At 42.5% G+C, this 14,584-nt stretch overlaps 1 protein-coding gene across 1 annotated transcript in view; it reads left to right on the top strand.

Moving 5' to 3' along the window:
• The first annotated feature begins 13,567 nt into the window (after positions 1 to 13,567).
• DNM1L (dynamin 1 like) overlaps positions 13,568 to 14,584 on the top strand; it is a 45,375-nt gene continuing 44,358 nt past the window's right edge. Inside the window, 1 exon segment of the mRNA XM_032473359.1 lies at positions 13,568 to 13,775. Coding sequence (XP_032329250.1) covers positions 13,674 to 13,775 — 102 coding nt within the window. The 5' untranslated portion in view covers positions 13,568 to 13,673.

The following is a 14,584-nucleotide window of genomic DNA, read 5'->3' as shown; positions in this document are numbered from 1 at the left end:
TCAAAACTTGCACCTCTTGGGGAGTGATGGAAATGTGAGCTATCTTGATTGTGGTGGTGGATTCATGGGTATATACATCCATCAAAACTCATCAAATTGTACATCTGAAATATGTGTAGTTTACTGTACAGGAGCCATATCACAGTAAAGATGTTTAAAAAAAAAGATGCATTTCCTTTGACTTAGCAATTTCACTTCTAAGAATCTATTCTGCTGAAACACTTACATAAGTTTGAATATACACGTGTAAAAGGATATTTTCTGCAGTATTGTCCATAATAAGAAATTTGAAGTAATCTATCATCTACCAAGAGAAAAACTGTTAATAAAATTGTCATAATCCTTACAAGAAAATACCACGCAGCTATCGGAAAGAATATTTTGAGTTGTTTGTGTACTGATACGGAAGATGTCTAGAATATAGCAATAAGTAAAGACAAGCTATAATAAAAGGAACTCTTTTCACTGTAATGAACTGTGTGTGTAGTGTGATCTAATTTATACTGTATGTTAGTGTCTGGACAGTGAAAGGTTTGAAGAACAGAGAGAAGCTAGTAACGGTGGTTCTTATCTGTAGAGTATGATCTGAGGTGAGCTTTTCTGTATTTTACATCATTCATTTAATGATACTGTTACGGACTGAACTGTCTCCCCTAAATGCATATACTGAAGCCCTAACCCCAGCGTGGCTGTAATTGGAGACTACCTGTGAAGAGGCGATTATGGTCAAGCGGTCATACTGGTGGGGCCCTCATCCGATAGGACTGGTGTCCTTAGAACACTAAGGGCGCTCTCTTTCCACGTGTGCACAGAGGAAGGGCCACGTGAGGACACACTGAGAAGGCAGCTATCTGCTGCCTGGAAAGATGGGTCTTACCAGGGACCAGTCTTGCTGGGATTCTGGTGGCACCTTGATATCGGACTTCTCGCCTCCAGAACTGTGAGAAAATAAATGTCTGTTGCTTAAGTCACCCAGTCTTTTGTATCTTGTTATAGCAGCTTGAACAGACTAATACAGATACGGAGAGATTTTTTATACTCTTATCCTTGGATATTCTTTATTGAGAAAGGCACACCCTTTAAAAATGTTTTAATTTTTATTTATTTATTCATTTTTTGGTGGGGGGGGATAATTAGGTTTACTTATTTTTAGAGGCAGTACTGGGGATTGAACGCAGGACCTTGGGCATGCTAAGCATGCGCTCTACCACTTGAGCTACACCCTCCCCCTTATTTTTTTTTAAAGCAGATGTTTTTAAAAAAACTACTTCAAGACGCAAGCTGAACTCCCACAACAGGAACGTCTCCAATAATGTGTCCATTGGGTTTAGTCTGCTCTATTAATGAGGATAATTACCACCACGTGCTGTACCAGATCTCTAAATCTAAGTGTCTCCACACCACAGAGATGTATTTCTAGCTCCTATGGTCATGTCTGATATGCTTTGGCAGGGTTTGGCAGGGAACTCTGTTCTAGGTCCTCCACTCAGGGACCCAGGCTGACTTGAGGGCTGACCATCTTGCTACATCACCCGCTCAGCACATGGTTCTAGAGTTTGCCAAAGCAGGGGGAGGGAGCTAGAGGTCAGGCAAGGCTTTTCACTGACCCAGCGCAGAAGAAGCAAACAGCACCTGCGCTCATCGTTACTGCAGAACAGTCACATGACCCCAACCAAGCTGCACAGGAGGCTGGGAAATATGAGAACCATCTGAATATTGACTTTGTTTTCTTTTTTTAATTTACTACATTTTAGGGGGGAGGTAATTAGGTTTATTTATTTGTTTATTTAAATGGAGGTACGGGGATTGAACCCAAGACCTCGTGCTTGCTAAGCTACCCACTGAGCTATACTTTCCCTGCCGTCTGCGTGCTTAAAGAATACCAAATATTGTCATAATACTTCTTGTTATGGATTGAACTATATTCCCCCAGGATCTCAGAATATGATTTTACTTGGAAATAGTGTCTTTACAGAAGTAATCAAGTTAAAAATTCCTTCAAGTTAAAATCCTTCTTTTGCCTCCTCTTCAGATGAGCTCATTAGAGACGGGGGGAGGGGATAGCTCAGTGGTAGAGTGCCATGCATAGCATGCATGAGGTCCTGGTTCAATCCTCAATACTGCCATTAAAAACAAAAAATCAAATAAATAAACTTAATTACCCCTCCAATCCCCCCCCCAAAAGAATGAGCCCTAATCCACTAAGACTTCCTTTCACGAAGACATTTGGACACAGAGACAAACATGCACAGAAGGAGGAAGAGGTGAACACATTCAGGAAGCAGATGGTCACATGATGATGGAGGCAGAGGAAGGAGTTATGCTGCCACAGACCAAGAAAATGGGGGTCACTAAAAGCTAGGGGAGAAGCATGGAATAGACTCTCCCTCAAAGCCCTCAAAAGAAACCAATCCGGCTGACATCTTGATTTTGGGCTTCTAGCTTCTAGAAGCCTGAGGCATTTCTGTTGTTCTAAAGCATCCAGCTTGTGGTACTTTTACAGTAGCCTTAGGAAATGAAAACTCTCTTCCATCAAAGTTACTCAGAGATTTAATACATGGCAGTCGGTGCTTACGAAGCTGTTAGAATGACAGGAAAAAGCAGGCACTAGCCTGGACATCCAGGAACCACTCCCAGGACAATGCGGGCACCTAGAGTTGCTGATACATTTACCACAGTCAGGGGCTGGCTCTCAAGATCTCTCCACCTCTGTCACTATCTGAGAACCAGGAAAGCACCACTGGGACCATCGATTTCAGAACCACATCATGCTTCCCATGAGCTACCCCGTGTAACTCCTCCATCCTGGCACAGTTTAGTTCTAAATGTAAGTCTTGAGTGAAGACAGCTGTTTTATGGAGTTAAAATTATAGCTGAAGCACTTTGTTGCAAATATATTGGCAAATGTAGTTTTAGCTTTTTAGCTTCTGAAGCAAAAAAAAAAAAAAAAAAAAAAAAACCACCAGAAGGAGGCTTAAATACATTTTGAACAAGCTGTTCTCTTTTTCTTTTATCTTTTTGGTCACTATTTTATGATTTTTTTTTTTAAATCATTCTTCTGGCTCCCCTTAAATGTTCTTATGGTCGTGATCACTTTTCTTCTTTATAGTCTCTGGGCAAAAGCATCTATTCTAAATTCATCCAGGTGTCTCCCTCTGCATTATTACCACCCTAGTAATCATTTCCTCATTCATTCATACAGCCATCCCCATCTCCATTATTACCGTCATCTCTGTCTTGAATTATGGCAACGCTCCCTGCCTGGTTTCCCGTTCTCCCTTACAGCCTCTCAGTCCAGTGGGATGGGGGGGGATCCTTGTAAAATTCGTAAGATCACGTGTCTCTTTGTTTGCCGCTCTGATTTTCTCCATCACCTTCAGGACACATCTCTAGCTCCTCGCTCTCAGGAATTCACTTCTGACTGACCAGCTATTTATTTAGTTAGTTTTTGGGAGAGGTAATTAGGTTTGTTTGTTTGTTTGTTTGTTTGGGGAGAGGTAATTAGGTTTGTTTGCGTGTGTGTGTGTTTCATGCAGCTTCTGGGGATCGGAGCCAGGCCCTTGCGCATGCTCAGCACGTGCTCTACCCCTGAGCTGCACCCCCCGCCCCTGACCCGCTCGTTAGACGTGACACTGGCCATTCCCTCACAGACCTCACGCCCTGTGCTTAGTCACCCTAAACTATTTAAGCCGTCCAGGACGTATCATGTCCTTTCCTGTCTCTTCCCTTTTGCACGAGCTGCCCCCTCTGTCTGGTTTGGACGTCCTTCCCCCTCCTCTGTCAGGCCAACTCCTGCTCACCCGCGGCCGGGAAGCCCAGGTTCGGCCCCTCCCCCTGCGCTGCCCGCCGTATCACTGATTCTCTTCTTGAGAAGAGACATGAGCAGAGAGCTCTGAGGGGTTTTGAGGAATGCCCGTGAATGTGCTTTGTTCACCTTTGTATCTTTAGTATTTAATATAGTAATTAACTCCTATTTTCATTTTAAGCTTGTTTGCTTTTGTTTTTGCTGCTGGTCTGAATAGCGGCACACGTTTAAGACTGCTGTTGAGATTTGAGGGTACATTATTTTCGACCTTTGCATAAACTTACTAGTACTGCTTAAAAGCTTCCTTTTATTTTGGTAGCAGGTCACATCCCTATTTGGTAGATTGAGGGTGAGAGTGAGGCCATGGGTTCTTAAAGAGTATGATTAATTCAGAATTTTTTTCCCTCATGCTGTATTAGTTCTTTCTTTTTTTTTTTTTTTTTTAATTTTTGTTGGAGGTTGAACCCAGGACCTCATGCATGCTAGGCGAGCACTCCACCACCACCTCCCCCTCCCCCCCATTAGTTCTAAAACAACTTCTTAGTTCCTGACTAGCCCAGATGCAGTGTATTTAATATGCAAACTATTTATTCAGTCATTCATTCATACATCCATCTATTCATTCCTCCATTTAGTCAAACATGCAGTAACTGAAGAGGAATGAGAATAAAGAAAAGCCGTCAGAAAGAAACAAAAAAAGTCAACTGTTGGATAAAACTTTATACCTTTACATATACTGTACACAGGCCTTTATGATACACTGCCTTCTTCACTAAGTTTGCTAAGTGTGTCACTGATACGTAAGTCTTAATCGCCCATCACAATTGTATAGCATTTCTAGAAAACTGGTTCTTAAAACTCAAATTGACTCATGCTGCCCACTACTGGCTAGGTGAACTGGTTGGGGAATTAGAAAGGAAAGAAGTTCTCAGCCTCTCCTAGCCCTGGCTCCTGCAGGAAGAAATTCTGGGTGGACGTCCCTTCTGTTGACCACAGTGTACCAGTGAGCCTTTGGATAGGCAAAGGGAGCTCACCAAGGGCTCAAAAGCTCGATTTCTTTTCACCCTGAAAAGGTGAAAGGTGTAGGGGAGACAAAAAGGAAGCCCTGAAAAACAGAGGAGAAACAAAGGTTTGAGGAGTTTTTAAGAATGAAACAAATAGCTCAAGTGGTAGAGTGTGTGCTTAGCATGCATCGGGTCCTGGGTTCAATCCCTAGTACCTCCATCAAATAAATAAATGAATCTAATTACCCCCCATCCAAAAAAAGAACTATAAAAAATAAAACTACACTAAAAAGTCTTATAAAGATGAAATGAACTTTTTGGGAACCTGGAGTGTAGCTGTAAAGGAAAGTGGCCAAGGAGAAAATCCCAGAGACGTGGTGGGGGAAGTAACTTAACAGGGATGTTTAACGTGTCCTATTTCGTTGTTGACATTACTGTGATGTAAAATCACTCCGTTATCTCGAACAGCTAATACAATACTCCATATTTTTCGAGGGTGGGCAGATTAAAGGAAGGGATACGTTCTATTGGTGTATGGGTGCCAAGCAAAGGGAAGAAACAGTCTAGAGAGATGTGCGAGGGGAGCAGAGTACTCTAGGTCTCTTTGCTGTGTTCTCACGCTGCCCTCTAATGGGCTGTCAGTGTCTCCCCAGATTCAATTGCTGCCTTCTGAACCACCAGATTGATTCCACCATCTGCAGACAATTTCCCAACATCTGCTGACAAAGTATGTGTCAAGCTTGAGACCTAGGGAGTAGTGCAAATTGATTAAACCTGTTTACTTTATTGTCTTTGCAAATTATGGGCAGTTTCCAAAACATGACAAAGAGGCTTCCCCATCAGAGTTGTGTATTTCACATGAACATTAGCTCTACATGTTCCACGGTGATTGGAAGACAGTGGAATGGCAGCTTGGCTATGGCTGACGTTCAAAATGTTCGCATAAAATGATACTGGATGCTTCTGCTATTAAAAAGTTTGAACGATCCTTTTCAAGAGACATTAAAATAATTTCCAGTTATTAATTAACTCAAAATAAGCTTTCTCTCATTCGGAATTTTATTTTCTTTTATTTTTAAAATATTTTAATAGAAGTATAGTCAGTTTACAATGTTGTGTCAATTTCTGGTGTACAGCACAATGCTTCAGTCATACATGAATATACATATATTCATTTTTATATTCTTTTTAACCATAAGTTACTACAAGATATTGAATATAGTTCCCTGTGCTATGCAGTATAAATTTGTTGTTTATCTATTTTATATATATTACTTGGTATCTGCAAATCTCGAACTCCCAATTTATCACTTCTCACCCACCTCCCCTGCTGGCAACCATAAGTTTGTTCTCTATGTCTGTGAGTCTGTTTCTGTTTTGTAAATCAGTTTGTTTGTCTTTTTTTTTTTTTTTGATTCCACATATAAGTGATATCATATGGTATTCTTTTTTCTGGCTTATTTCATTTAGAATGACATTCTCCAGGTCCATCCATGTTGCTGCAAATGGCATTATTTTATTATTTTTTATGGCTGACTAGTATTCCATTGTATAAATATACCACAACTTCTTTATCCAGTCATCTGTCAATGGACATTTAGGTTGTTTCGCTATCTTGGCTATTGTAAATAGTGCTGCTATGAACATTGGGGTGCAGGTGTTTTTTGAATTGAAGTTCCCTCTGGATATATGGCAAGGAGTGGGATTGCCAGATCATATGGTAAGTCTGTTTTTTGTTTTTTAAGGCATCACCAGTACTGCTTTCCATAGTGGCTGCACCAAGCTACATCCCCACCAGCAGTGTAGGAGGGTTCCCTTTTCTCCACACCCTCTCCAGCATTTACTGTTAAAGTGGACTTTTGAATGATGGTCATTTTGACTGGTGTAAGTGATACCTCATTGTAGTTTTGATTTGCATGTCTCTGATAATTAGTGATATTCAGCATTTTTTCACGTACCTATTGGCCATCTGTATGTCTTCATTAGAGCCTAGCTTGTTTAAGTCTTCTGCCCATTTTTGATTGGGTTGTTTGTTTTTTTCTTATTAAGTCATATGAGCTATTTATATATTTCAGAAATTAAGCCCTTGTCAGTAACATCTTTTGCAAATATTTTCTCCCACTCCATAGGTTGTCATTTTGTTTTGTTTATGGTTTCCTTTGCTGTGCAAAAGCTTTTGTTTGATTAGGTTCCATTTGTTTATTTTTGCTCTTATTTCTATTTCCTGGGTAGACTGCCCTAGGAGACATTGCTGAGATTTATGTCGGATAATGTTTTGCCTGTTTTCTTCTAAGAAGTTTATAGTGTCTTGTCTTATGTTTAAGTCTTTAAGCCATTTTGAGGTTTTTTTGTGTGTATGCTGTGAGGGAGTAGTCTAACTTCATTGATTTACATGCAGCTGTCCAGTTGTCCCTACACCATTTGCTGAAGAGACTGCCTTTACTCCATTGTATGTTCTTGCCTCCTTTGTCAAAGATTAATTAACCAAAAGTTTCTGGGTTTATTTCTGGGCTCTCTGTTCTGTTCCATTGATCTGTATGTCTTTTTTTGCACCAATACCATGCTGTTTTGATTACTGTAGCTCTGTAGTATTGTCTGAAGTCTGGGAGGGTTATTCCTCCAGCTTCATTCTTTTCCTTCAGTAATGCTTTGGCAATTCTGGGTCTTTTGCGATTCCATATACATTTTAGGATTATTTGTTCTAATTCTGTGAAAAATGTCCTGTGGAATTTGATAGGGATAGCATTAAATCTGTAGATTTCCTTGGGTAGTATGGCTGTTTTAACAATATTAATTCTTCCAACCCAAGAACATGGGATATCTTTCCATTTCCTTAAGCTATCTTTAATTTCCTTAGTCAATGTTTTATAGTTCTCTGCATATAAGTATTTCACTTCCTTGGTCAGATTTATTCCTAAGTATTTTTTTTTTTTTGGATGCAATTTTAAAAGGGATTGTTTCTTTACTTTCCTTTTCTGATATTTCATTGTTAGGGTAAAGAAATGCAAGTGATTTTTGTATGTTAACCTTGTATCCTGCTACTCATTCAGGATTTTAAGTTAGAATAAAGCCAATCTACACCCCAGCAAAGTAACTTGGCAGCTATTCTGATGAGGAGTCTATGCCAGGCCAGCTTTATGTATTTTGGCTGTGTTTGATTACAAATCCTGATTGCAATTGTACCAATTCAGAGCTGGTTAAATCCTTGCTATTCCAGCCTTCCCAAGTAAAAGAAAAGGAAATTCCAAGTCCCCTACTGTAATAAGCATCATATTACGTAGTGGAGATGACCAGCCACACCACTTCCACTTTCAGTGAGCTCACCGTTGGCTAAGGGGAAAGGGCGATGATGTTAGAACACACCCTCACGCCATACACAAAAATAAACTCAAAATGTCTTAAAGACTTAAACATAAGACAGGACACCATAAATCTTCTAGAAGAGAACACAGGCAAAACATTCTCTGACATAAATTGTGGCAATGTTTTTCTGGGTCAGTCTCCCAAGGAAATAGAAATAAAAGCAGAAACAAACAAATAGGACCTAATTAAACTTATAAGCGTTTTCACAGCAAAGGAAACCATAAACAAAGTGAAAACAACCTACAGACTGGGAGAAAGTATTTGCAAACGATGTGATTGACAAGGGCTTAACTTCTGGAATATATAAACAGCCCATACAACTCAATAACAACAACAACAACAACAACAACAACAACAAAAAAACAAGCAACCCAATCAAAAATGGGCAGAAGACTTAAACAAGCTAGGCTCTAATGAAGACATACAGATGGCCAATAGGTACATGAAAAAATGCTGAATATCACTAATTATCAGACAAATGCAAATCAAAACTGCAATGACATATCACTTACACCAGTCAAGATGGCCATCATTCGAAAGTCCACAAACAGTAAATGCTGAAGAGGGAGTGGAGAAAAGGGAACCCTCCTACACTGCTGGTGGGGATGTAGCTTGGTGCAGCCACTATGGAAAGCAGTACGGTGATGCCTTAAAAAACGAAAAACAGACTTACCACATGATCTGGCAATTCCACTCCTGAGCATGCATCCAGAGAAAACTCTAATTCAAAAAGATACATGTACCCCAATATTCATAGCAGCACTGTATACAATAGCCAAGAAATGAAAGTAACCTAAATGACCATCAATAGAGATTGGGGAAAGAAGTTATGGTATCTATCTACCTACCCTACCTATCTTTATAATGGAATACTACTTAGCCATAAAAAAGAATGCCATTTGCAGCAACATGAATGGATCTAGAGATTATCATACTAAGTAAATCAGAGAGAGAAAGACAAATATCACATGATATCACTTACATTTGGAATAAAAAAAATGACACAAATTAACATACTTACAAATCAGAAAGAGACTCACAGACATAGAAAACAAACTTATGGTTACCAAAGGGGAAAGAGGGGTGGAAGGGATAAATTAGGAGTTTAAGATTAGCAGATACACACTACTATATACAAAATAGATTAACAATAAGTTCCTACTGTGTAGTACAGAAAGCTATAGGCAATAGCTTGTATAGTCTATAATGAAAAAGAATATGAAAAAGAATATATATGTATAAATGTATAACTGAATCACTATGCTGTACACCAGAAATTAACACAGCACTGTAAATCAATTACACGTCAATTGAAAAATAAATAACTGTGTTGAGTAAATGAGGGAATGAATGCAGAATCATATGTGTAGAGTTTACCAAATAGCTTTTTTTTTTTAATTGAATGAAAGTTCTTCACATTCTATAGTGCTTTACAATTTTCAAGTTTCAATGAAACTTGGAATAACTTAAAAAAAATCTAATACCCCTATCATGCTCTTCCTTGCTTTCTTCTCCTCACTGGTCACCACTTGTTTGTTCTCTAACTGTGAATCGGCTTCTTTTTTGTCTTATTCACTAGTTTGTTGTATTTTTTTTAGATTTCACATATAAGCGATATTATACAGCATTTGTCTTTCTCTATCTGATTTATTTCATAATGCCCTCCAAGTCCATCCCTGTTGCTGCAAATGGCAACATTTCATTCTTTTTTTATGGCTGCATAGTATTCCCCAAATAGTCAGTTTTGATCCCAGCTCTGCCACCTACTAGCTTTGTAAACCTACTACTTTACTCAAACACCTGGAGCCTTAGTTTCTACACTGTAAAATGTTTATTTAGCATAGTGCCTCACATACAGTAAGCACTCAGTATAACAGTTTAACAGTATTGTGTAAAAAGAGCAACAAGGAAAATAGGGAATGACTAAGTACAAGGAGTTGAATTCCTAGATTATGAGCTATATATGTACATTTAGGACTTGGGGAATTTCTTTTACAGTGGCTAAGGATTCTACTTTATTCTTCAAAACCAATTTATGCCATGTGATAGGAAACATGATCTCTGAAGTCAGTGACTCACATCCTTACAGTTCCATAACCAGAGAGAGAGAAAATTATCTGGTTAACTCAAGTTTAAAAATTCTAGAGAAGCTCTCTAAAAGGTCCTGTTTAGATCAGGTCCGTCCTTAGACCAGTCACCTTAACGTGGTGTGGGAGGCAGAATAATGGCCTCTCAAACATGTCCATGCCCTAATCCCTGGAACCTGTGAACCTAACATGGTAAAAGGGACTTTACAGATATGGTTAAAGTTACTGGCTTAGCTATGGGGAGATTGTCCTGGATTATCCAAGGGGAGCCAATATAATCATGGGTTCTTAAAAAGCAGAGAAACTTTCCTCGCTGTGGTCCGGGGAAAATGTGATAGCGGAAGTAGCGTCAAAGTGGCTAGCTTTGAAGATGTTTGAAAGGGGGTCAAGAGCTAGGAGTATGAGTGGTTTCAAATCTGGAAAAGGCAAGGAGATTGACTCTCCCACAGAGGCTCCACAAAGGAACGCAACTCTGATGATAGTGTGATTTTGGCCCAGTGCGACCCATGCTGGACTTCTGACCTACAGAGCTGTGAGGTCATACATTTTTGCGGCGACTTGTGAAGGCAGCAATAGGAAGCTCACACACCAGGGCACAGCAGGTGGAAACTGAGTTTCGGTTCCTCCCCAGACACGCTCAACCTCATCTGCCCGGAGGCAGCTTGCTCAGTGGGATCCCCCTGCAGCCTCCAGCGCTGCCCACCCACCTCGTTCACGAGGATAAACTGGTCTGAGAGAAGGAAGGAGAGAGAGCAGAGAGGAGAGGGAGGAAGAATTCTGCTGCTGCCTGAGCCCCTGGTTCCAGGTGCTCTTTGAGGACAAGGCCATGTCAACTCTTTGGTTATATAAGGCAGTTAATTCCTCTTTTTGAGCCAGTTAGCTTGAGTTAAATTTCTGTGACTTACAATCAAACTGTCTTCCATAAATCATAAACCTATAGTGGGGGCTGCAGGAGGAGAATTTTTTAAAAGCCTTTGGAGACAGTATCTGCTCATGGCTCCCTGTGACGTCATAGCAACCGGCTCAGAAACACATTCTCCTCCTTCAGACGAGACATACTTACTGGCGAAGTGGCTTTCCCACAAGCAAGAGTGTTCTGAAATTAAAATGTGAAAACCTAAATAGGTTTGCTTTGTTTGCTTCTAGCGAAACACACTGCCCATAGACGATCTTGCCTTACGTTTACAAAAAATGTTATCAAACTAGAGCCACTCTTTTTCAAGGCCTCACCACTTCCTGTTTCTGCAGCCTCCAACACTTTTCTTTTCCTTTGTCTCGGTGAAATCAATGCGCTACGGTCTAGACAAATACTGGACAATCCTGCTTTACCCTAACGGAGGGTGGGGGTGACAGGAGGACTTTTGAGCACTGGCCATTTGATCATTCTTCTTTCTCCTACAAAAAGACAGAATTAAAAAGCAGTCACTATGGTTTTCGAAGCATGTTGATACAGGCTTTTTATGTTCTACTCCAACAGATCCTTTACAATTTAAACGGAAATACATCATGCCATACAAAATTCGTGACATCTCTCTTTTGGGACTATACGTACGCTTGCTCTTTACATTTGGCCATTAGGAAATAGGAAAACACTATGTCTTTTGGTGCCACAAATAAGGGAAAAACAGTTGTAGTTGTATCATTGTTGTCCCAGGGCACTTTGCTCCTACGAAGCAGTTGCTGGTTACACCCACGGAGCTTCACCATGAACTTATTCCCTTAATTTGTCTGCCTTGGCTTCTTGGAAGGAATACAGACTGCTCAGAGAAAAAGGAAGAGAACAAAAAACTCCATCAACAGAGGGCTGAGAATCAACGTGGGTAACATCTGATTATTATTATCTTTGTTAGAAAATAAAATGACTTGGAATAAATTTCTTTGGTCTGCTTTCTGTTTTTGGAGTTCTGAAATTTTTGTCTCATTTTTCTCTGAAATTAAAAGAAAAGAATTAGAGAGAAGGAAATGTTCATAAAACCAGATGCCAGAAAACCACTAGTGGACCTTCAGGTCTTAGCTTCAGTGACATTTAATTCATTGGTTCAAAAGTATTTATTGAGTACCTACCATGTGTCCTGCTGAACAAATCAAGCATGTTCCCCAAGGCTACTGTGTATGGCTGTGCCCGTTAATGGTACCCACTACTGCAAGTGGTCCTTGCTCTCAAGAAGATTCAATGCAGTGGTTTCTAGGAGGTCTTGCTTGAACTTTCACTCCCCACTCAGAGTAGAGAAGGTACTGCCCAGTACGTCCAGTCATAGCACTTAGCCCATGTGTTTGTCATATTGTTAGACTGCAAACTCAGAGGGTTCTGAAATTGGGACTACCTTGTTTGTCACTTTCCAGGGGGCTAGGGATGCATCAGTGAATTAAACAGTCAAAAATCCTTGGCCTCTTGATTATCTAGAGGAGACATAGTAAAGAAGTTCAATAGGTAGCATGTAAGATGGAGGTACACCTATGGAGAAAAATCAAGGAGTGAAAGGGTCTTCCTCTGTCGCCTACCTTGGGTCTTTGCTCAGATGTCACTTTTTTTTTTTTTTTAAATTTTGAGCGAGGAAACCTTTGGAGGGTTGCAGTAGAGGAGAGACACTATTTTAAATGAAAAACACCTAGGAATAGAACACTAGGTATACTTAGCAAACAGCCAGAATGGTCAGTTAGCAGATCTCCACTTTGCCAGCAATCAGGCCACGGTGAATAAAGATTTATACAGAATATAGAGAAAAAGGACCCAGCCCTTCCCCTCTAAAACCCTAACGTTTTCAGACCCTTTCTGAACACATTTTAACAAATATCCCAGAGAACCCTCTTGTTCTAACCTGGGCTGGTTTTGTATTTTTATAAAATTGCACTTCACATATTTTCGTATCATCCTACAGACCTTTTGCACCTGGCTGGGGTATCTCAGGCTATGAGCTGTTCTTTAACCCTTTCCAACCCGCCCTAACTTGACAAAGCGTCCTCATTGGGAAATACCATCCTGGAGAATCAAGAGACTAGCTGTACTTAACACATTCGCATCTGGAATTTTCACACCCGTTTTTGAGGACAGGCATCAGTGTATCTCTTCCCTTCTACTCTCTGAGCCTCGCTTCCTAATCTTTAGACAGGAGCCAAAGCAGCATCCCGGCCCCAAACACCCGTCTCCCCGGCCCGAGCCGCGCAGCCTTCTGGGAGCTGTAGGCCCCGGCGGTCCTCCGCACCAGAACTGCAACTCCCGGCAGCCTTTGTTTCTAGGCCCCGCCCCCCTTGGCGCATGGCCTGCCGGGAGGGGGCAGGTAGCGGGCGGGCGGGCTCCAATGGGTGCCGGCTCCCGAGGAGAGGGCGGAGGAGAGGAGGAAGGAGGCGGACTCTGGGCCCCAGCCCCATTCATTGCCGCGGCCGGCCGGGCGGGGGTCCCGTGTTTTCCGCGTCATGGAGGCGCTCATTCCCGTTATCAACAAGCTCCAGGACGTCTTCAACACGGTGGGCGCCGACATCATCCAGCTGCCTCAGATCGTCGTGGTGGGAACGCAGGTGAGAGACGAGGGCGGCGTCTGCCCAGGCCGGAGCCCCGGTGCGCGGGCCTGGACCCGGCCGCCGCCGCGCCCGCTCCCGGGCCCGCCCTCGCGGCCTGCGTGGGGAGGGCGCCGCCGCGCCGGGATGCCCGGGGCCGCCGTGCACCGGGGTCGGGGGACCCAGGGCCCGGCCGGGAGGCGAGGGGCGGAGCCGGCGCGGCTTTGGGCCCCGCGGGTCCCGGGGGCGGGGTGGGGGAGGGCCGGGCCGGCCGGCGGGGCTGGAGTCCGCGGGGACCGGGCGCGGCTCTGCCCGCGGGCCGCCGCCTCCAAGGGCACCTGGGGGACGCGCGGCGCACGCGGGGCCGCACTGGGCACGCGGGGCCGGGGCGCCCCTTCCCGGCTGGTTTCGGGGCGGCGGGGTGTTTTACGCCCCCCCCCTGCCTTGCCCAGGGGCGGCGGGGTCGGTTTTGGAGCCGCGCGGCTCCGGCGGGGAAGGCCGCTGCTGTGTAGCACCTGTTTTCCTGCAGCGTCGTCTAGGTTTCCAGAACGCCGAAGCGGTTAAGCCAGAACAGAACCCCTAAAGCAACTTGCACTTGGAGTTTGTGGGTGTTAGGAAGGCATAGCCAATTTTTCTGCGTAGGCTGTGGTTTTTGTCTTCCCCCTAAATTAAGCATCAAGGTTCTCTGGTCTTCTTGTGTTGCATCTCTTTTAGATAACACATTTTTTTAATGTGCAGAAATGTTGTAGAAATTAATGTTATTTCTAGAGTGACAGAGAATTCTAAGTTTCATTTTCTCTGCCTGCTGCTTTTCTGGTTGAAGAGGAATC

Source organism: Camelus ferus, chromosome 34 (genome assembly GCF_009834535.1).
Source record: "Camelus ferus isolate YT-003-E chromosome 34, BCGSAC_Cfer_1.0, whole genome shotgun sequence".
Classification (NCBI taxonomy): domain Eukaryota; kingdom Metazoa; phylum Chordata; class Mammalia; order Artiodactyla; family Camelidae; genus Camelus; species Camelus ferus.
Note: the sequence above shows the minus strand (reverse complement) of the source record. Positions and strands in the feature narration are given on the sequence as shown.